Source organism: Lissotriton vulgaris, chromosome 1_1, assembly GCF_964263255.1.
Source record: "Lissotriton vulgaris chromosome 1_1, aLisVul1.2, whole genome shotgun sequence".
Taxonomy (NCBI): domain Eukaryota; kingdom Metazoa; phylum Chordata; class Amphibia; order Caudata; family Salamandridae; genus Lissotriton; species Lissotriton vulgaris.
Window position 1 is genome coordinate 432,410,201 of NC_141685.1, and position 22,500 is coordinate 432,432,700.

The 22,500-nt window shown below is 47.8% G+C and overlaps 1 protein-coding gene across 1 annotated transcript in view; it reads left to right on the forward strand.

Annotated features, from left to right (window-relative positions):
- The window catches only part of FGGY (FGGY carbohydrate kinase domain containing), a 1,923,203-nt gene that overhangs the window by 1,518,438 nt on the left and 382,265 nt on the right, over positions 1-22,500 (forward strand). The window contains exon 11 of the mRNA XM_086953024.1: positions 22,076-22,223. Within this exon, the coding sequence (XP_086809150.1) occupies positions 22,076-22,223 (148 nt within the window). The remainder of the gene's footprint in view (positions 1-22,075; positions 22,224-22,500) is intronic.

Consider the following 22,500-nt stretch of genomic DNA (forward strand, 5'->3'; position numbering starts at 1 on the left):
TGTCTGAGGGTAGAAGAGGCTGAAATAGATCCTCTAACTCAGGGTTCTCCAAAGTCAGCCCTGGGCGGTCGGATGCATGCCAGATTGTTAGCATATCCCCATTTAGATAAATGTTATTATCTTGAAAAATCTGGCATAGATCTGGCCCATGAGCTACTTTGGAGAACCCTGTTCAAACTTCTTGGGACCATGTGGTGGTGGTGATCACAACTGCTATGGGTTCCCATATCTGTGCAACAATAGGCACATATTTGGTTATTTGATCAAAAATTGTTAGAACATGAGGTTATGCACCTGGTGTGGAAAGTTTGCTACAATTTGTCTCTATTTTATTGATGGAAGAATAGAGGTTGTGATGGTGTGGAGTAGGTCGGGGTAGGAATTGATGAGAAAAATGAAAGAAGCCAAGTCCACTGAAAGTGAAGAAGCATTCCATCATGCTAAAGTTTGAGCAGGGACTGCTGCTGCAGCTCTATCATGAGTATTGAGATCAGGAAATTGTTAGCATGGAAAATTTTCAGGGTAGCTTTATAAGAGAAGATAAAGGTGATAGAAGATCCCAAAATGAGGATAGACGTGGACAAGAGAAAACTGCTAGGTGGTTCTGTTATATAGAATGCTGTATTAAAATGAGAGTGGTTGATGGACTTTAAGGCACAGATTCCTAGAAGATATCCAAATATCTAAAATAAATAAAAAAAGAAAAGCCTAGTCTGTTGATTACACCTATATGTATTAGGGAAATAGAAAAGACACCGGACCCCAAAGTCTTTTTTCTGTGAAATTTGTAAGAAACCATGAGGCAAATTTCCCCCCTCTATTACTTAAGTTGTATTATGAAATACTGTTTGGGGAATGTTATGTATACTTTTGAAATCTAGGAATGATTCAACAAATTCTGGTTCATTATGTCCCTTTACACTTTTCACACACTTTATAAAATATACTTGAGCGTTTTTACAGATTGGCTAGCAAAACTTGTAGGAGGGGTGGGGATGGCATGAGATCAAAGAGGTTTTATCCTGGGAGACTATTTCTTTCCAAAAGACAATTTAATCATGATCGATGAAAGCTGGAGGAAGAGTAGAAATATTGTTTCTGATGGCCAAGAAGGCTTTTGATCTGGTGACCTGGGATTCTCTGTGAGATAAATGTGAAGTTAAGAAATCCATACAACACTCCCTGTTGTCAAATAGAAGTTTCAGGGTGAAGGTCTGATATCTTCTTTTGTGTTTGTCTATGTGTAGAGACACTTGCCATTAAGAGTTGGAATGCAGTGCTGATGTATGTGGGCCAAAATGAAGCTATATTCAGATGATGTGGTTCTGCTTTACACCGACTCAAACATAATGTATTGATGTTTTTTAAGATGATGCTGGAATATTCTGTAATGTTCTGATACAGAATTAATGAATTTACCATTGGCGTCTTGCTATTGGGGGAATATGCTGAGAATTTCCCAAGAGATGGTGAATGACTCCCCTTAAACTTACTTAGAAATTGAGCTGTTTTCCAAACTTTCTGTATTGAATTTTGTTCCATTATTGGACAAAATTCAAAAACAAAGATTGGAATTATTCCCACTTCACAGTGTTGGGATGATGAATTTAGTTATTATGGTGATACTCCAACAATGTCTCTTTTTTAGTTGGGCCTTGTTTTCTTACTTTTCTTACTACTGTGTTTTTTGTATTCGTGAATCTTTAACCTTAGATTTGTTTTCAGGGCTGGCAACAGAAGCAGAGTAAGTAGATAAAAATGAGTCCAAGCTTAATAACATGTGTGGGTTAGTTGCTTAGGCTTTGATGTATCCACATATGTTTAAATTGGGATATAAAAAGTTAAGCTTAAGAATTATGAAAGTAAGTCAGTGTCCATTATGATGGATGGGTTGAAAGTGTTAAATGTTATGTGATGTCGTAAATTAACACAGGTTTCAGTGAATCCTTAGCTACCACTGGATTTCTCGGAAGGTGGGGACATATGGCGATCTTAAGGATTGAGTACCCAGTGTAAAATTGTAATGGAATGATACGTTAAAGCTTTTTCTGTGTTGCAGATAGAAATTAATTGCCCAAGCTGTGGAACATTTTTCATCTACCGGTAACTAAGAGAGTGGGTACTTAGTCTACTAGAGCTATATAGCAGAATATATGGAATGCATGGAATATATGTGATGGCTTGATACGATAGACTATTCTTCATCTATGCATATTTGGATGATCCCTCTAAAGAGAAGGATAAGGACTAGGTGACGAAATGGGAGCAGGTGGGGGATTATATTAATCAGCGAGGATCTTTGTCATATATGTATTACAAGTACCTCAGGGTCAGAGACTCTCACAAGCTTTATTATACCACATTTATATTATCTTACACATCGGTGCTATGAAATTACACACTGGTGTTCAGAGATCAGAGAAAACTGAACAGATACTGGTGAAGATCTAGAGGACCCCTGGCACCATGTAATATATAATGGTAATGAATAGAACAGATTTTGAATTGAGAATTATTTGCAGCTGAAATGAGGATGAATGGGTTATATGTCCACTAAAAAAACATTTTTAGGTATCCTTGATGAATCTAAAACCACCTAGCCTCTGATTGATCATCTCCTCTCCCAATGGACGCTTGCCATTAAAAAGAAATTGTAATGAAATGGTAGGACAAAACCACCTCTTACCCCCACTTTCAGAGACTGGTATCTGGAAATTAAAACTATTGCTTCCATGGAAAAATATTATCTAACCAGAATAGTACCATGTAAGCAAAGGACATATTGTGGGGAGACTCTCTCACAAACGTTCCAAAATAGGATTAGGTGAGGAGTAGCCAGTGAAATTAAATAATTTAAATGATTTGGATGGTTCTTTACAAAGTATAAAATAATAGAAGAATTTTATAATTGTTAACCAAATGTATATATTTGTAGTATTTGTACTTGTTTGGTATTATGAATAGTAAACTAGGAAAAATTGTCGGCACCTCTCCCTTATCGACAGAACACTCCCACTCTTGCGCACCAATCCACATATAGTATTAGAAGAGTTTGAGTGATTGCTGAGGATATGTGAAGCAGTTCAACAAAGTCGGAAAATATTGCCTCAAAAAGGCTAACAAATTTTCCTGACTTTGTCCAGTGTGAACCCAAACACTTATGGTCCCTCTGCAAGCCTGATTTCCTAGGCTGCAGTATAGCAGTAGGGGTGGTGGCCCAGGTTTGTGAGGTATGGCAGGCACAGACAGTGCAGGAATGGGACTAATTAGTTTGCTACCTGGAGCAAGAGATGGGGTTTGGAACTGAGCAGAGGAAATTGTGAAGATGTGATGTGTCCTGTTTCAGAGTTTTGTACACTGCTGATCATGGCACACCTTAAATACTGCAACAACATTTACAATTCACCTCCCTCCCCCCAAGACACCTTTTGAAAGGCTGCAAAGACTTCAAAATCAGGTAGTTGGATTATACCTCAATCTTCAAACAGTCAATTAGTTTTGAAAGCACTATGTTGTGTTTGAGTAGAAGCAACAATGAAGTTACACGTCACCTATATTGTTCACAGTGCCGATTCGGGCATGTGTGTTGAATTGTCTCTGCGGTGCCTAAAAGTCAGACTGTATCACACAACCTTGGCTGATGTCTCGGTTGTAGCCATCGGGCAGTACCTCAACGTGACATCAATCAGAGCTGCGCCAGGTCAGGAATCGCTTATATTGATACATTGTAGCAGCCAGCTGAACCCCCAAGCTTTCATCAGGTCATCAGGCATCAAAAGATTCATGCTGTGTGTGTGAGTGTGCGTTGCTAACAAGTTTACAGACCCCCCGGACCCTGACCACAGTTCAGCGACTCCATCGCTGACTTCGTCAGCACACACACCCTCGCCTCCACGGACTACATCCTCCTCGGGGACCTGAACTTCCACCTCGAGAACAACAAGGATACCAACTCCACCACCCTGACCGCCAACCTAGCCAACCTCGGACTCAGACAACTCGTCACAACACCCACCCACTCTGCCGGTCACACGCTTGACCCCATCTTCTCCGCAAGCCCCCACGTCTCCTTCAACCACACCATCGAACTCCACTGGACCGATAATCGCTGCATCCACTTCACCTTCAAGAAACCCACCACGCACCACCACAACCAACAGATGCCTCGCCGGTGCTGGAGCAAAGCCACCGAAGACCAGCTAACCACCACCCTCGCCCAGAGCCCACCCGCCGACCTCACCGACCTCAACGCCGCCCGCCCGCAACCTCAGACAGTGGATCAACGACTGCGCCAACACCCTCGCTCCAATCAAGAAAACCTCCAACAGTCACACCAACAAGAAAGCCAGCTGATTCACTGAAGACCTCTGGGCCTCCAAGAAAACCTGCCGAAAGCTGGAGAAGATCTGGCTACACCGGACAGCCACGCAGCCCACAAGAACGCCATCCGCAGACACCATCACCTCATCAGAAATTCCAAAAGGGCCTCCTTCAAAGACCGCCTAGACAACAACGGACGGAATGTTGCACAATGGCAAAACATTGACCCCCAGTCACAGATCTGGGTTTAATCCATCGTTATTTTGCTCACCAAGCAACCCCAGTTCAGACATGGCTGTATGCAAATCAGTCTTGACTCCGTGCCTCATGGGAACATTCCAGACCTAACTGCCAAGCCATGTCTTCTCTGGACCGGAATCAAGCATCCTAGGACCGGTTTCTGACAATCAGCCTTCATCAGCCAGGATAGCTTGACTCCAGTGGCGTAATGAGCTCTGCTCCTGTTCCCAGCAAAGGTCATCTAGAAGACCGTCAATGAACAACTGACCTGCTACCTCGAGGAAAACAACAACCTGGACCCTTCCCAGTCAGGGTTCCGCAGCAACCACAGCACCAAGACTGCCCTCATCACCGCCCCCGATGACATCAAGTCTCTGCTGGACAACGGAGAAACAGCGGCCCTCATCATGGTCTGCCACCACACACTACGAACAAGCCTCACAATGCCGGGATCCAAGAGAAGGCCCTGGACTTGACCACCCCCTTCCTCTCCAGGCAGAACACAGAGCGTCCGCCTTTCCCCCTTCTGCTCCAAAGCTACCGAAATCATATGCAGCGTACCCCAGGGCTCATCCCTCAGCCCAACTCTGTTTACCATCTACATGGCACCGCTCACCCACGTCACCCGTCGGTACGACCTCAACATCATCTCCTACGCCGATGACACCCAGCTGATCCTCTCCCTCACCAAGGACCCCCTCACCGCCAAAACAAACCTTCACGAAGGAATGAAGGCCGTTGCTGAATGGATGAGGAACAGCCGACTGAAGCTGAACTCACACAAGACGGAGGTCCTCATCCTTGGATCCACTCGTTCGGCCTGGGATGACTCCTGGTGACCGACCGCATTGGGAACCGCTCCAACACCCACCAACAACGCACGCAACCTAGGGGTCATCCTTGATTCCACCCTCTCCATGACTAGACAGGTCAACGCCGTCTCCTCCTCCTGCTTCAACACCCTCCACATGCTCCACAGGATCTATAAGTGGATCCCCACTGAAACAAGAAGAACAGTCACCCAGGCCCTCGTCAGCAGCAGGTTGGACTACAGAATTGCCCTCTACGCAGGAGCCTCGGCCAAATTCCTGAGACGGCTCCAACGCATCCAGAATGCCTTTGCACGCCTGATCCTCAACATCCCTTGCCGCAGCCACATAACACCCCACCTGCACTGGCTCCCGGTCAACAAGAGGATAACCTTAACAGACGACTCAGCTTCTACACCCTCACCTGCCAGCTCCGCTCTGCCGACCTCGCCCTCGCCACAGTCCCACGGCTGCAGATCATTCTCCCACCTTGCCGCCAAGACCTGGAACACCCTGCCCATCCACCTACGGCAGACCCAAGACCTGCTGACCTTCAGAAAACTCCTCAAGACCTGGCTTTTCGAGCAGTAGCAGCATTCCCCACCCCAGCGCCTTGAGACCCTCACAGGTGAGTAGTGCGCTTTACAAATGATATGATTGATTGATTGATTTATGACTAAAAATTTTTACAATACTTCTCCCAAAGTAACATGAATTGCGTGTTCTTGCTAAACTGTTGTTTTGAAGCCATATGAACATTTATGCAAAGATAGTGTAGTTCCTTTTAATATGCAAACAGGAGGAGTCTGCACTTGTGAAAAAGCACTATTTTATAACTGCAGTTCTTCTATACGATGTCAAGATTACAGTTAACGTCCGTGATACTTTCTCCCAGTTAGTAGTGGATTTTAGTATTGTGGATGCAAATCTGTTTTTAACAGTGAGTCTCATGATCCTTTAACAACTTCGGTGCTCATGACGAGCTCAGCCCGTCATGAGGCACAGTGGCGCTGTGCTCATGACGAGCTGAGCTCGTCATGACCGCTGTGGCGCTTCCCACGCAGGGATAATTCCCCTGCTGTGCTGAGCGTTCCATAAAAAATGGGCGTGGTCATGACGAGCTCAGCTCCTCATGAGCACAGCGCCACCGTGCTGCGTGACAAGCTGAGCTTGTCACCAGCACCGCGGCGCCTGCGCGCGCCGCCCTCCACCCCCCCACACACCGCAGGGGAATTAGCCCCGCGGCAAAGGGGTTAAACATTCTCTTTTGCTAGAAAAATATTTGGTATTGAGGTGTATTCCCAGAGTCTGTGACCACCCCACCCCCCAATGCCCCCCACCCTCCAATGCCCCCCACCCTCCATGAGTTGCTGCACGGCAAGACTATGGAGCATTAACAAAATATGAGTGTGGAAAAAACTTAAATAAAGTTGTTGGCATGAGTTCTGCGGTGGACCATAACTGAAGCAGTTTACTTTATGAAATATTGTTTTGCCCTAAAAGCTTAGATTACTTTCATATTAGGAAGCAGAGTTGATGTCAATAGTCTGTGCAGCAGGAGTGCAGGGAGATGCATTCGGGTAGCGCCCTTACATTACTGGTGCCTTGCAGCAGTTTTAAGATCTTCTTAGAGCTTCTTGTTGCTCATATGATTGTAATTTCTGATATTTATATGTTTTCCTCGTCTTCATTGCACGATATTCCTCTCGAAAAAGTGTCACTTATAGTCGTTGAACTGTCACTCTTAATTACACTGAAATTATTAAAAGGGGGGCTTGGGGGAGGGCAGCCGACCCCTGGGAGGTCTCCTCCCCCGGGCGGTTTGGGAGATCTGGGTGGGGGCTCTCCTTCTAGCAGATTCCTTTTGGGCTATTTTTGGGCTGGTTTTTAGTTATATTGTGCGCTGCCTATAAATGGGCGTGGCTCCGCTTTACGGGCACCATTTTGGGCTTTGGTGACCTGGTGGCCGGTTGTTCTTAGATAATTTTGTCAGAGTTTTTGGTAGTTCTTACCTTTCCTCTATAGCTATTCTGATTTCGCTTACTATGGCTGGTGAAGATTATCGAGTTTTGGAGGCTATCCGCCTGCTTAGCGAGGCGGGTCGTTTGGACCTGGTTATTGGTGATCGGGGTCAGGTCGAGCCTCCGCGTCCCCAGCGGGAGGCTTCGGCGAGGGTGTCGGCTGTAGTAGCAGCGTGTTTCTCCCCGAAACGCCGGAGGCAGGATGGGGTAAGTGAAAGGGGTCGCTCCAGGACTCGGCGGGCGGGTGCGAGGTCCCGTCGGGGGAGTGATTCTGGGTCTTCTGACCCGTCTGTCTCTTTGGATACCTCTTTGGTCGAAGTGGTTGGGGAAGGTGATTTTCCTTCGGTAACGGGGGAGGTTTCTAATGTTGGTTTTCGTGAAAGGGCGGCCTCTGCTCCTGTTTTGCGAGGCCGTCGTGCTTCCAGGCAGCGTGGCTGCGCGCGGCGTTTGGCTTCGGCCTCCGCGGGGGCGGGCTCTGACGTCACCGGGGAAGGGGGAGTGGAGGCCATTTTGAATGTGGTTACTGTGGCGCAGCAGCCGTTACGGAGTGGTCAGGTTCAGGAGGTGCAAGAGGTGGTCGCTCCTCAGAGCGTTATTCGTCAGCACGTGGTTCAGGTTCCTGTAGCGGTTGATGGTGGTTCTGTGAGCGGATCCATTGTTCGACCTTTAGTGTCAGGACCTGGTGTGGTCATGTCTGAGAGTTCTGGTGTGCTTGTGCGGTCGTCGGTGAGGGATCTGAGTAGTCCTTTATTGTTTTCCCCCTCGGTGTCTTCCAGGGGAGAGGCTGTGTCTGTCTGTAGCGGTTCGTTAGGGGAGGGGGAATGGGCACAGATGGGTCTGGTGGAGGGAGCTGGGCGGACTGAGGGGCCTTCCCTTGGGGGGGAATTGTATGGTTCTGGTATCCCTGCTGGGAGTTTTCGCCCGTCGGAGGTTGTCAACAGTTTTCCCCTGGGGGGGGAGGGGAGTGGTGATGGTTTGGTTCATCAGGGTCCTGGTGAGGGGGGTTCTTTCTATAGGTTGTCCGGGGATTTTCAGTTTCCTGGTTTAAGAGTGGTTTCGGGGGCTGTATCTCGTTGCTCTCTTGGGGGTGCGAGGGTTCAGGATTTTTCTACTCAGGGGCCGGCGTCGCAGATTATTCAAGCTATGTTGGATGTGAGTTCGGATGAGGAGGTCTGCCCACCGTCTCCTCGGCTATGTGATGCTTTAAAAAGGAAAGGAGCGGGTGGTTCTGGGATTTTGGAGGCAACTGGTAGGGGTTGTGGAGTTCGAGTTGGCGGTTTATCTTCTGCTCCTAGAGTTGGTTTTAGTAAGGGACCCGGCACACCAGTCCGGCCTTTTTCATTACAGGTGGGAGTTCGGACTGAAGCAGCAGACTTGGCAGGGCGGCAAGCAGCCCAAGTACGCCGAGGAGAGGTGCGGGTGGAGCCTGGCGCGGCACGTCCCATACCATCGAGGGATCCCGCCGCGGCCGTCTCAAGCAGGTTCAGTACGACCTCGATGGCCCCAACGAGGGATTTCGACATGGGCGGTGCCTGCAGGTCTAGCGCGACCTTCCCAGCCTCGTCGGTGGAACCCAGCGTTTTCCATGGGAGCGGGTCACGCACGACCTCTCTTGTGCCACGTGGTGGTCGTAATGATGCTTTATCTTTTACAGGGAATCAACAAGTTGTAAGTGGTACTGGCGGAGGAGTGTATAGACGGGTTCAGTCGGCCTCCCCGCCAAGGTCAAACGTGAGGGCTGGTAAGGCCCATGGTCGGTCTAAAACGGTGGAGTCAGGACAGACTTCGTTGATTATCAATGCCCCTTCTCAGTTAGATGAATCGTTGATTTTAGACTATGATGAGGACAGCCCTGAAGAGGGCGAAGTTCGGGAAGGGGTGTCTGGGGGGGGACATGCTAACGTTTCTCACAGTATGTTACAGGCACAGGTGGTACGGAGTCGTGCGGAATCGTCAAGGCCACGAGTGCTCGGCCCCTCGGTGAGGGCTCCTCGGAGGGCGGACGACGGTGCACAGACAGAGTGGAGGACGGAAGCCGGTCAGCCGCCTCTATTACGCCCAGGTGAGGCTGTGGTTCATTCTGTGCGGCCAAATATGGTTTCTATTGGTGTTGGTGTGGACTTAATATCTAGTGAGAATGATGGTAAACTATACAAAGGTCGTGTTGTCAGAGACCAAGGTGTGGGTACAAACGTGGATGAAGTCAGTACAAGTGATAAAGTGGATAGTGGCACGTTCACTGTTGGTTTGGGCACTACTAAAAATGTACTACACAGCAAGGAATTAAAAATGATAAAGTTGCCGTATATGGGTGTTACGAAGCCTTTGGGGGCTCATTTGATGCTCAGTACGAAGGAACGGATATGGAACGGTGAGTATGTGGAACTGTTAAAATTGTTGCACAGAGAGGTTCGTGCTAAAGAAGGTTCCAAGGAGGAGGAGTTTGAATTGGCTAAGCGCCCTAAGGTACCTCTAACTATTGAAAATTGGACGGCGGCCTTTTTAATTTATGCCAGCGTCTACTGTGAAAAGTTCCCTGAGCGCTGCGTTTCATTATTCAAGCACATGGATGTTATCCGTAAAGCTCAACTTACTAGGAATGATTACGCTTGGGCTCAATATGATGAGGAATTTAGGGCGCGTATGGCATAGGATCCCGAGGCAAAATGGGGTGAGTTGGACACTGACCTTTGGCAGCACACCATGGGTTCGTCCGCCACTGGTAGAACGGTGTTTACAGCCAGTGGTCTTCCTTTGGTCTATCGTCCCTTTCAGTCCCGTCCCACCCGGAGAGGGGTGGGGGCCAACTCGAACACCCAGTCGCCTACAGGCACGTGTTGGGACTTTAACAGAGGGACATGTAACAGAGAGTTCAGTAAGTTCCGTCACGAATGTTCACAATGTGGTAGAAAGAACCATCCGTTATCCCGTTGCTGGGGTCCTAGGTAACCCTGGGCGAAGAACTACGCTCCGTTCGCGGAGTTTGCGGAGTTTCGGCAACTCCGCGCTCCGCGGAGAACGCGAAGTTGTAGAATACTCCGCAAACTGCTGCGTAGCGTAGTTCTCGCACGCTCAATAGCATTTTCGCGTGCGCGAGGATGCTTGTCGGTAAGATCGAGTTGCCGAACACGCAGAAACTGCAATCTGGCACAGAATAACTCGCGAACACGTTAGTAGTGACCGGAAATAAGGGGACGCGAGCGGGCGGGACAAACCTCATGGGTAACTTTGCGTGCTACACATCCGGAGCATGCAGGCAATCAATCAATCAATCAATCAGGATATTTGTATAGCGCGCTACTCACCCAGAGGGTCTCAAGGCACTTGGGGGAGGGGGGTCCGCTACTGCTCGAACAGCCATGTCTTGAGTTGCTTCCTGAAGCAGAGGTGGTCTTGGGTCAGGCGGAGGTGGATGGGGAGGGAGTTCCAAGTCTTGGCTGCCAGGTAGGAGAAGGATCTTCCTCCCATGGTGGATCTTCGGATGCGTGGCACGGCGGCGAGGGCGTGGCTGGTCGATCGTAGCTGGCGGGTGGGAGTGTAGAAGGTCAGGCGGTTGTTGAGGTACCTGGGGCCCAGGTCGTGGAGGGCCTTGTGTGCGTGGGTGAGGAGTTGGAACGTGATTCTCTTGCTGATGGGGAGCCAGTGAAGGTCTCTCAGGTGTCCGGAGATGTGGCTGTGTCGGGGGATGTCCAAGATGAGTCGTGCGGAGGCGTTCTGGATGTGTTAGAGTCTTTTCTGGAGTTTGGCTGTGGTTCCGGTATAGAGGGTGTTTCCGTAGTCCAGTCGGCTGGTGGCGAGTGCCTGTCTAACCGTCTTCCTGGTTTCGGTGGCGAGCCATGGGAATATCTTTCGGAGCATGCGTAGGATGTTGAAGCATGATGATTGGACGGCGTTGACTTGTCTTGTCATCGAGAGGGAGGAGTCCAGGATGAAGCCCAGGTTGCGTGCGTGGTCCGTTGGTTTGGGTGCGCTGCCCAGGGCAGGGGGCCACCAGGAGTCGTCCCAGGCGGAGGGTGATGATCCAAGGATGAGGACTTCCGTCTTGTCTGAGTTCAGTTTCAGTCGGCTGTTCCTCATCCACTCGACTACGTCTTTCATCCCTTCGTGTAGGTTGGTTCTGGCGGTTCCTGGGTCGTTGGTGAGGGAGAGGATCAGCTGGGTGTCGTCGGCGTAGGAGATGATGTTGAGGTTGTGTTGGCGTACGATGGCTGCAAGGGGGCTCATGTAGACGTTGAAGAGGGTGGGGGTGAGTGATGATCCTTGTGGTACGCCGCATATGACTTCGGTGGCCTTGGATCTGTACGGGGGGAGGCGGACTCTCTGGGTTCTTCTGGTGAGGAACGAGATGATCCACTCCAGTGCCTTCTCTTGGATTCCGATGTTGCTGAGGCAGACCGTATCGAATGCTGCGGAGAGGTCCAGGAAGATGAGGGCCGCTGTTTCCCAGTTGTCGAGCAGGGCTCGGATGTCGTCAGTGGCTGCGATGAGGGCGGTCTCTGTACTGTGGTTGGCGCGGAAGCCGGACTGCGAGTGGTCGAGGCTGGTTGGGCGAGCGCAATTGGTGATCCACTGTGTGAGGTTGTTGGCTGCTTGGTTGGGGTCCGTTGAGCTGGTGGGCGGGTTCTGGCTCAGTGAAGTGGTGAGCTGGTCGGTGGTGATCTTGTTCCAGTTTCTGCGGGGAACCTGTTGCGGGTGGTGGTGAGTCGTGGTCTTTCTGAAGCTGAAGTGGACGCAGCTGTGGTCTGTCCAGTGGAGTCCGGTGGAGTGGCTGAAGGAGATGTACTTGCTGGAGGAGAAGACTGGGTCAAGTGTGTGTCCTGCGTAGTGGGTGGGGGTGTTCACCAGTTGCATGAGTCCGAGGTTGGCAAGGTTGTCCAGCAGGGTGGTGGTGGTGTTGTCGTTGTTGTTCTCCAGGTGGAAGTTGAGGTCCCCTAGGAGGATGTAGTCAGTGGAGGCGAGGGCGTGCGGGCTGATGAAGTCTGCGATGTCTTCGCTGAATTGTGTGCGAGGTCCTGGGGGTCTGTAGATGAGGGTGCCTCTGAGTGTGGTCTTGGGGTCGGTGTGTATCTGGAAGTGAAGATGTTAAGCGGCTGTGAGGGTGTCGTCTGAGTTGGTCGTGATGCGGATGGTGTTCTTGTGGACGATGGCGATGCCTCCTCCTGTCTCGTTGACGCAGTCTCTCCGGGTGATCTTGTATCCGTCCGGGATGGCGACGGCGATGTCGGGCGCTGAGGAGGCGTTCATCCATGTTTCCGTGAGGAAGGCGACGTCTGGAGATGTGGTGTCGAGCAGGTTCCAGAGTTCCACGGCGCTCCCGAAGACGAAAAATGGCTTGCGAACGGGTCAAGCAAGCTACTACGCATGCTCGCGGAGCTTTGCGTAGTTCGCGGAGTGCAAGTGCATCTTCGCGTAGCTCGCGGAGTGCGGCTACGCGAACTACGCCCAGGCTTAGTCCTAGGTCTTCCGGGGGTCCCCAGTTTTCCCAACAGAGTTCAGGAACTTTCGTGCCACCACAACAACCTCCAGCTCCCAGGGGAGGGAAGTCTTCATCCGGTGCTGGGCCCAAAGGCTCATACACCGGTTAATGTTGATAATTTGGCTGCCGCTTTGCGGGGTTACGAGCCTGCCGAGCTGCGGTCGGTTTTGTTATCGGGTTTCCAGGTTGGTTTTAGGTTGGGATACGAAGGACCGCGTTTGAGACGTTGGTCTAAGAATTTGAAGTCGGCAGGCGAACACCCTGCTATTGTACAGTCAAAACTGGATAAGGAAGTGAGTGAGGGTAGGATGGCGGGCCCCTTTGATGACTGGCCTTTGGCGAACCTGATTGTATCCCCTATTGGTGTTGTCCCTAAGAAGGAGCCTGGTCAGTTCCGGCTCATTCAGCATCTATCATGGCCTGAAGGTGAGTCTGTAAATGATTTCATTGACAACGAAGCTGCATCGGTGTCTTATTCTTCTGTTGATGTAGCTATGCAATTGGTTGTCACGGCAGGCCCTGATGCTCTGATGGCAAAATGCGATATCAAATCCGCATTTCGACTGCTTCCAGTCCATCCTGAAGATTGGTGTCTTCTTGGCATCCATTTTCTAGGAAAATGGTACGTGGACAAAGCTCTGCCAATGGGTTGTTCTATGTCCTGTGCGTTGTTTGAAACTTTTAGTACAATTCTGCAATGGTGGTTTACTAAACAGAGTGGACATGAACTGGTCACACATTATTTGGACGATTTTTTCTTTGTGGGTACAGCAAATTCGCTGGTCTGCCAAGCTGCTCTCACGTTGTTTCAATCCTTGATGAGTTATTTAGGTGTACCATTGGCTCCTGAAAAGACCATGGGTCCTTGCGCGACCATGTCTTTTTTGGGGATCGAACTTGACTCGCATTTGATGCAAGCTCGTCTCCCATTGGACAAAAAACAGAAAATGCTTGATCTGGTTGGAATTATGTTGAGAAAAGAGAAAGTGTTTGTGAGAGAGATACAAGTTCTGCTGGGACACCTTAACTTTGCCTGCAGGGTGGTCAGGGCGGGTAGGACGTTCTGTAGGAGGTTAGGCAGAGCTTTGTCTGGTCATTCCCTTCCACATCATCGGGTGCGGCTGTCTGCGGGGGTCAAGGAGGACTTACGCATGTGGGTCTTCTTTTTATATTCCTTCAACGGTGTGCCTTTATGTCGGGAGGTGGATTGGTGTTGGGATGTACAGATATTCTCTGATGCTGCAGGCAGTGAAGGTTTTGGTCTTTACTGGCAGGGAAGGTGGTGTGCCCAACAGTGGCCGGAACAATGGAAGAATGGTGGCAGAAGTATTGCCTTTCTGGAACTCTTCCCTGTCGTTGTGGCCGTTACTTTGTGGGGTACGGCTTTGGCCCACAAAAAGGTTATTTTCCGCATCGACAATATGGCTGTGGTGCAAGTAATTAACAAACAGTCGGCCAGGGATCCCCAGATTTTGAAGCTCCTTAGAGTGTTTGTGTTGGGTTGTCTGAAATATGATATCTGTTTTCGGGCCCTGCATGTTCCTGGCGTGGACAATGACATTGCGGATGCTTTGTCTCGTTCACAGTGGGAGAGATTCCGTGGGCTTGCTTTGGAGGCAGACGAGGAGCCGACTCCCATGCCGGACCACCTGTGGACGGTAGGCAACACCGGGTCGTTCAATTGGTTTTAGGTTCTTTGGCTCCTTCCACGAGAACAGCGTACGAGTTGGCCTGGGCGGAATTTTTGGAGTCAGGTGCGTGTTGGAGGGAGCTGGATTGGCAACGATCTGAAGATGTGGTTCAGTTTATTTTGTGTATGATGGACAGGAATTTATCTAGAATTACTATTTCTGGCAAGCTAGCAGGTATTTCCTTTGTGGGTAAACTTTTGTGGGGTTACTCTCCGTCGGCTGGGGAGTTGGGTAAGAGGATGTTGGAAGGGTGGTCTAGGGAGAGGGGTTCTGTGCGTTCTTTGCGATCTCCTTTGTCGTGGCAAAAGCTGTTTCAAGTGATTTCTGTGCTTCCGGTTGTTTGTTCTGATAGAGTGGAAGCTTGTTTGTTCGCCACTTTGATGGTGTGGATGTTTTTTGGCGCTTTTCGTGTGTCTGAATTGCTGGGCACCAAGTCCTCTCCTGGCCTTCTGTGGGGAGATGTTCAGCTGTCGATCAGGGGAGTCCACGTTTGGCTCTCTCATTCGAAAACTGATCAGAGAAGTGTGGGTAAAGGGGTTTGGTTGGACGCGGTATCCCCACCGGAAACATGCCCTCTACGTTGGGCTCACTGCTGGAAGGAAATGTCGGGTGGGGTTGTGGACCTCCAGGTTTTTCGACACATTAATGGCTCATGTGTTTCTACTTATCAATTGTGAATGGTACTGCGAAAAGCGCTGCGACATATTGGCTTAGATGGGTCGTTATACGGTACTCATTCTTTTAGAATTGGGGCGGCCACGGAGGCCTTTCACAGGGGTTGGTCGAGGGAAGAGATCATGGGCCTGGGGCGCTGGACTTCTAATTGCTTTCGGCGCTATGTTAGGAACGAATCTGCTGGTGCGCAGGCGTCTTATCCTGTTTACCCTGTCTGATTCTGTTTTCTTTTTCAGGTTCTGTGGTTGGTCCTCGGGCTGCTTTCCTCACAGTATGGATCGTGGGCCATTCCTTCGTTAAAAGAGCTCAAGTGCAAGCTCGTCAAAGTTATTTTGGTTCATCCTTGGGTTTCAATGATCGTTTATTCAATGTGGTTTGGAAAGGAAAAGGGGGCATGTTATGGAAGGAACTGATCCCTGCACTTAATTCTTGGTTAGTAAGGGGGTTTGCCCGGATGTGTTGGTTATTCACTTAGGTGAGAATGATTTGGGTACTGTGAAAGGGGTTGTTCTGCTTCGGGCGATCAAAAAAGACTTGGCTTTATTGCATAAACAGTGGTCGGGGTGCCACATATTGTGGACAGAATTGGTGCCGCGGAGGGTTTGGAGGAATGCGGTGAAGCCGGAGGCGGTGGATAAATCTCGGAGGAAAGTGAATTTGGAGGTTTCCAGGTTCTGCAGGGACCTGGGTTTCGGTCGTATAGTTCACGGTGACATCAAATACGATGCAGTGGAATTTTTCAGGGGTGACGGAGTACATTTGTCCCAAATGGGTATGGATTTATATCTGCTGGAGCTGCGGGAGGTTTTGTCTCGCTGTCTGACCGTGCGACAGTTTGTCAGGTGAATAATAGGTGCTTTTGTGTTTTTCAGGTTATTGGCTTGCTCTCTCTTCGGGTGTTCCCCCCCCCCTGTTTTCGGATTCTGTGGGGGGCAGAAAGGTGGGGCTCTCTCCTAATCAGTCTTTCCCCCCACGGCTTTCTGGATGGCGGTTTGCTATGTTATTGTCAGTTTTGGGCCAGGTTTGGACCCGTTGGTTGTAAAGTCGGACCTTGTTGGGGGATGTTTCATACTGATTGAGGTGGGTTCGGAGATTATGGGTCGGGGGATATGATCAGTTGGTTTATAATCGGGGATGTGATATTTTGTATTTGATAAGGTGATGTTATAATGTTATTTGGGGTTTGTATGGTTTTATGTGTTTGGGTATGTACGGGTGGGGGCGGGTGTGATGGAGGGTGTGGGGTGGGGGCGGGGTTTGGGGTTTTGAAAAAAAAACGAACAAATCTTGGTTGTGGTTTAGATTGTGAGGCGGTTGCCGAGTTTGTGTATTTGTAAATGTGCACCTGTTCCAATAAAGCGGCCTTTTTCACACTTCAATGGTTTTTTGGTCTGCTCACTCTCCCCCACCCCTCTCTCCCAAGGGGGGCTTGGGGGCGGGCAGCCGACCCCTGGGAGGTCTCCTCCCCCGGGCGATTTGGGAGATCTGGGTGGGGGTTCTCCTTCTAGCAGATTCCTTTTGGGCTATTTTTGGGCTGGTTTTTAGTTATATTGTGCGCTGCCTATAAATGGGCGTGGCTCCGCTTTACGGGCACCATTTTGGGCTTTGGTGACCTGGTGGCCGGTTGTTCTTAGATAATTTTGTCCCTCCTTCCCTCCCTAGTTTGGTGCTTTTTCTTATTTTATTCATTATTTGTTTGGCTGCTGTTTGGGACATGTGGGCATGGGGTTTTGGCTTTGTTCTTTTGTCGCTTGGGACAGGTGCGTGGCGGTTTGCTATGTTATTGTCAGTTTTGGGCCAGGTTTGGACCCGTTGGTTGTAAAGTCGGACCTTGTTGGGGGATGTTTCATACTGATTGAGGTGGGTTCGGAGATTATGGGTCGGATGATATGATCAGTTGGTTTATAATCGGGGATGTGATATTTTGTATTTGATAAGGTGATGTTATAATGTTATTTGGGGTTTGTATGGTTTTATGTGTTTGGGTATGTACGGGTGGGGGCGGGTGTGATGGAGGGTGTGGGGTGGGGGCGGGGTTTGGGGTTTTGAAATAAAAACGAACAAATCTTGGTTGTGGTTTAGATTGTGAGGCGGTTGCCGAGTTTGTGTATTTGTAAATGTGCACCTGTTCCAATAAAGCGGCCTTTTTCACACTTCAATGGTTTTTTGGTCTGCTCACTCTCCCCCACCCCTCTCTCCCAAATCCCCACTTAGCAATCTGAAACCTTTGCTGCTTTGAGCCCTGAATAACGAAGGGGTTCCTGTTCTTCCGGTACGGACTCGTTATGCGCAGCAGGGGCTGCAGTGTGCCTGAGGCCTCCCTCCGCAAAGGCGCGCATGCCCGCGATTGACACTGTGAGTGATATTCCATTGGTGACAGAGAAACTGTTGCCAAACCACAATCAGAAGCTCCTGGCTAGGCCTGTTAGCAGTGCACCCCAGGCCCCAAGTGCTAACTACTTTTGAGCTTCCTACCTCTGGTAAGCACTACCTGAGTGCATGTGATTGTTGCTTGTTATGACCTGGTTATTTTTTGGTGTTTATTTTGATAGGAAGTTCTTTAATTGTCAGCCATGTGCACTAATGCTCTGAGCATCAGATAATTCTGGCAACACAAGACAACAGGATTTCAGTTTCTGATCCTGTAGTGGTTCTCAGCCACCTGGCCACTGTCATATCAGAATTATAGTAGACATCTCGGTCTCAACCAGGAGATCAAGTGGGAATTTACCAGAGGTACAGACCTACAGGCCTTAGGGTCTTGTGTATGAATACATTAATGTGCCCAAAGCAGCCAGGAGATCTTACACTATGTTATGTTGTGTAAAACATCTCCATTCAGGTGTTTTCTTGATTTTGGTGCCACTATGGTATGTGTGTTTCTTATGCGGAGACTGCATGGGTCAGTATGCTTTAGGCTCTTGTTTCGTCTGGCACTAAACGTCCTCTTTCTATGTGAAACTTTTCTGTACCCTATGAATGTGACTGTTGAACTGACCTGGAAAATTAGAAACTAAGGTCTTATTTTCTCACAATTTGGGGATCAGTGACCTCTGCTCCTTACATGCACTTGCAGCGCCAGTCCAACTGGGTACTGTTCAACTGCAGTTCAGTCACCGGTAATGTCCACATTACTCAATCTGTGTGCACACAATTTTAATGTGACTGAATTCATACTACTTGCAGAGTGGAAGTGTTAACTGGTAAGAAGTGATATTTATATAATGGCTGTTGGGTGCCCAGCCTATGGTGACGAATACGATGTCTCTTCTCTGTCCACATCATCATCTTTCATAGCACCAGTATGGATCAAACTGCGACTACCACCAGCCTCCAGTCACATTTTCAGCATGCTACTCACAACACTCACCTCATATCATTCTTCAATGGCATTTCATAGATTCCTAATTCCTTCTTGTTGGAAGAGAGGATACATCTCACTGGATGCACCAGTCGCCATCTTCTCATACATTATTGTTTTCCAAACTGGCTCATGCCACCCACTCGCACATCCTGAGGACCAGTGTGAGCTTGATGATGCAGGGAAAGATCATCAGAGCAGCTGACCTTGTTCATGGCCAGGTGATAGAGAGCTTTGCAGAATCATGTTTCTGTCTCGAGAGGTGGCCTTAATTTCCAGTCGGTAGACAAACTCAGTACAGAAAGTTGACTGAACTACTTCGCAAACTGACTAGGAGGATCCACAAGGGTACACCATTCTTTACCTTCAGGTTTTCCTTTGGCTCCTGGAAGCTTGACCACACTTTAAGGGTACTATTCCGAGATATGAACGGGGTGTCACGTGTGCTATTTAGTTGGAGTCATTTCGTGTAAAAAACATGAGTGCGTATGCATGTGTGCATGTGCGTGTGTTTTGCATAACAGAAGGAACTAGTTGATACCCATCTTATGGTTGAATGACACAATATGGAATCAGAAAACCTAGGAATGTTCCCGCCTTCCTTGTTTGACCAAAGTGCTTTATCCTAAGCAAATATTTTATTTCACCATGCTGACTTTTTCCTTATTGCACGAGAAAGCACTTTCAAACAGGTGAGTTCAGGTTATGTGCTATACAAGCACCTCTCTTGTGTCTGATTTAAATAGATTTGCACATACAGGGGGAAATGACATCTGACTCGCCTCTTAATTCACTAATGACATGGGAGGGGGTGGCTGACATGAATATTTTTAAGTCCATTTTTAGAAACTGTCACTTTTAACAAATACCTATCAATAAAGTGATATAATTGATGTACTAAGTTGAAACGCTTTTGCATGTTAAAGAAATGCAATTCTCTTTAAAAGTTAATGCATTTGAATATATGATGTGAAATGTGTAGTGAAATGCGCCATTTTTGTTCACATTTTCTTGGGGAGAGTACCCCCCTAATCTGCCTGGCGTAGGTCAAGATCGCTCAATGCACTCACTCGCTATGCGCCCTATGGGGGCTGGTCTGACAAAATTTGCCAGGGCTGCTTTGCGTTCCCAGTCCAGTCCTGGCAACTGATCCCTTAGGCAAACCTAACAAGTATTTGCAATGCAATAGGTCTCGCATTTACAAGAGTTTGAGGTATTGGCTTTGTGAATGACAATGTCTTTTATTAATGTGTTGTTTTTAAAACAGATAAATAATAGGCATTGTCATTTACAATGACAATAGCTTAAACTCTTGTAAATGGGAAACCTATTGCTATTTGAAAAAATAGTGCTCAGAGGCTGTAATTAAAGCCTACCGAGTAACAACACTCGTAACAGGGGGTGTCCCCATGGGAGGATACAAAATGAGACAAGGCGTTACTCAGGAGGGACTACTAAACCTATTGACCAATGAACAACCACAGTTTACAGTGGACAATGACCCAAGCCAATGAAAAATATGGGCAGAGTGGGCGGAGCTTCAAGTCCCTACCTGAATACAGCATGCCTCGCAGAACAGCACATGCGCTGCCCAGGCTTGATCTAAAAAGACACTCCTTTACCTCAATGCTGCACATGCGAATCCCTGATGGTTCACCTAGGAAATATTTACCACATGGTCCAAAAATCAATTTGTAGCTTTCAACTCACGAAAAGAGGTGTGAGTCACTGAAACATAGGCTATGGTTTCCAAAACTTGGAACCTCAGGATAACCCCGAAAGATGCTGCAGGTAGCACTCTAAATTAAGAACTATTGAGGGGCTTCCGGTGCAAAGGTATCTGCAGAGTCTTGACAAAAAGGGATTCCACTCAAGGCTTCAAAACCATATCTATTCATCTCCAGTCTCCTTTTGGGCTGACCTCCAACTCGAAACTGACAAGCCTTCTCTTTCACCTCAGCATTAGCTTCAACATTCCAATAATGAGGTTGCAGGAGGTTTAACCTTTGCCTGGAAAGGAAAATGCTTTACAGCTGATCACATCCGTACACCTCTTTCAGAAAAAAAAAACTTTCCTAGTCAGTAAACAAAACAAAAAGCGATTTCAAGCTAAGTCCAAATTACAGTATATTCAATGTGTAGTGCAACATAGTGAAACACAGAATAATATCGCTGGGAGTTCAAGTCATCAGGATGTTAAAAGGATTGAGCCAACGCCTGAGGGTAAAGCAAAATTACACACGTTTCGGAAAACACCTGAAAAGCAACCGGTTTTTAGAATCTTTTGTCAGTTTGACTCTGCTTTCCCCATTATCTCAACACCCTGACCCTAGCTTATCTGCAGCGCTAAGTGACCGAAAGCATCGTGCAGCGAGAATTACAATAAATAAATAAATACATGCAAACGGATGTATGACGTTACAACGCATGCTTTTACCACGCATGCCGTTACAACGCAGTTTTTACAACGCATACCATTACAACGCATAGCGCTTTGGGGTGCTGGATAGTGAATAGTTTAATTTACTATTCCAACTCCAGTCCCCGTGGATAGTAGGGAAGGTGTTGGATAGTAAATTAAATCTATTCCCTATCCTAGAGCGCCCCCCAGCACAATGCGTTGTAATGGTTTGCGTTGTAATGGTTGCGTCGTAATGGTAGTGCGTTGTAAAAGTTTCGTTGTAAAGGCTGTTTACCCATGCAAACCATAGCTAAAAAACTTCTGAAAGTTAGATTTCTTTTAATTACTAAAGATGGTATGTGAAGCGTTTCTTTTTCAACAGATCATACAGATATTAAAAAGAGATGCACATTTTTGATGAAATATGCCTGCTATCGTTCATTCTACATCTGCACATTTATATGAAAATAATGACAATTTCGAAAAATACTCGCCCTCCATTTTCTCCCTTAGGGGTTAGGAGTTCTAAGAGCATACGTTATCAGTCATACCATCAGAAAGTCCCATTTGAATACATTAAATTAACGTTGTCTCTTTTTCTGATATCATTATTTTTGACATGGTCGTGGCACAACAAATACGGTTGTGCAGCCTTTCATTGATAAAGCATTCTGTCGATTTTTCCCTCACATTTCAATAGTCATTACACAGCAAATCAATAGTGATGAGCCTATTTCAAGAACTGTACTGCCACATACTATTTGAAAATCCACTGTATGCTCATAGCACAGTATTTTACCTGAAAGGTACTCTAAGAGTAGGTCTGGAAGGCCTATTTTGCTGTTCTTCGTGCTTTCAACCGTTCCAAATCGGAAAGTATTAACATTAAAAACTTTAAACTAAGACATATCACTGTAACATAATACCGCTGTGCTACAAACCATGGGATTAAAACATACGTTGTGTGGGGGTTAAATGGCGAGCACTCGGCTCTAGATTATTTTCATCTCTTTGACATACAGGCACAAATGTGCAGTGTCGCTGAATAAAACGAGTCTCTTTTTTATTGTTTTCCTTGCAGTGGCCAAAATATATATACATACTTGAACCGTCACCTGGATCTGATTAAAAAGGATTCGCCCGTGGGTTTCCTGGCTGTTGATTTGCATGTTTGGCCAGATTTCCATGGAAACAGATCTCCCTTAGCAGATCCGACTCTGAAGGGCATGGTAAGAAACAGTACAGCATGTCTTTGAGAAAACAAAGCAATAAAACGTTGGCACCAGAAGGTTGAGTTGACCGCCGCCATTTTGCTTCAGGATCCACTGCCTGGCACGGTCTCTCTGAAATATTCGTGTGTATTCTCGATTAGCCTAAAAAGTGTTTACAATATGCTAAAGCCCGAATACGTGCGTAGAGAAGTCCAAGGAAACAGAAAGAAGTGACTGAAAAATATGTTTTCCATTAAGAGGGCGGAGTTGTAGAATATTTACCCAGAAACCTTAT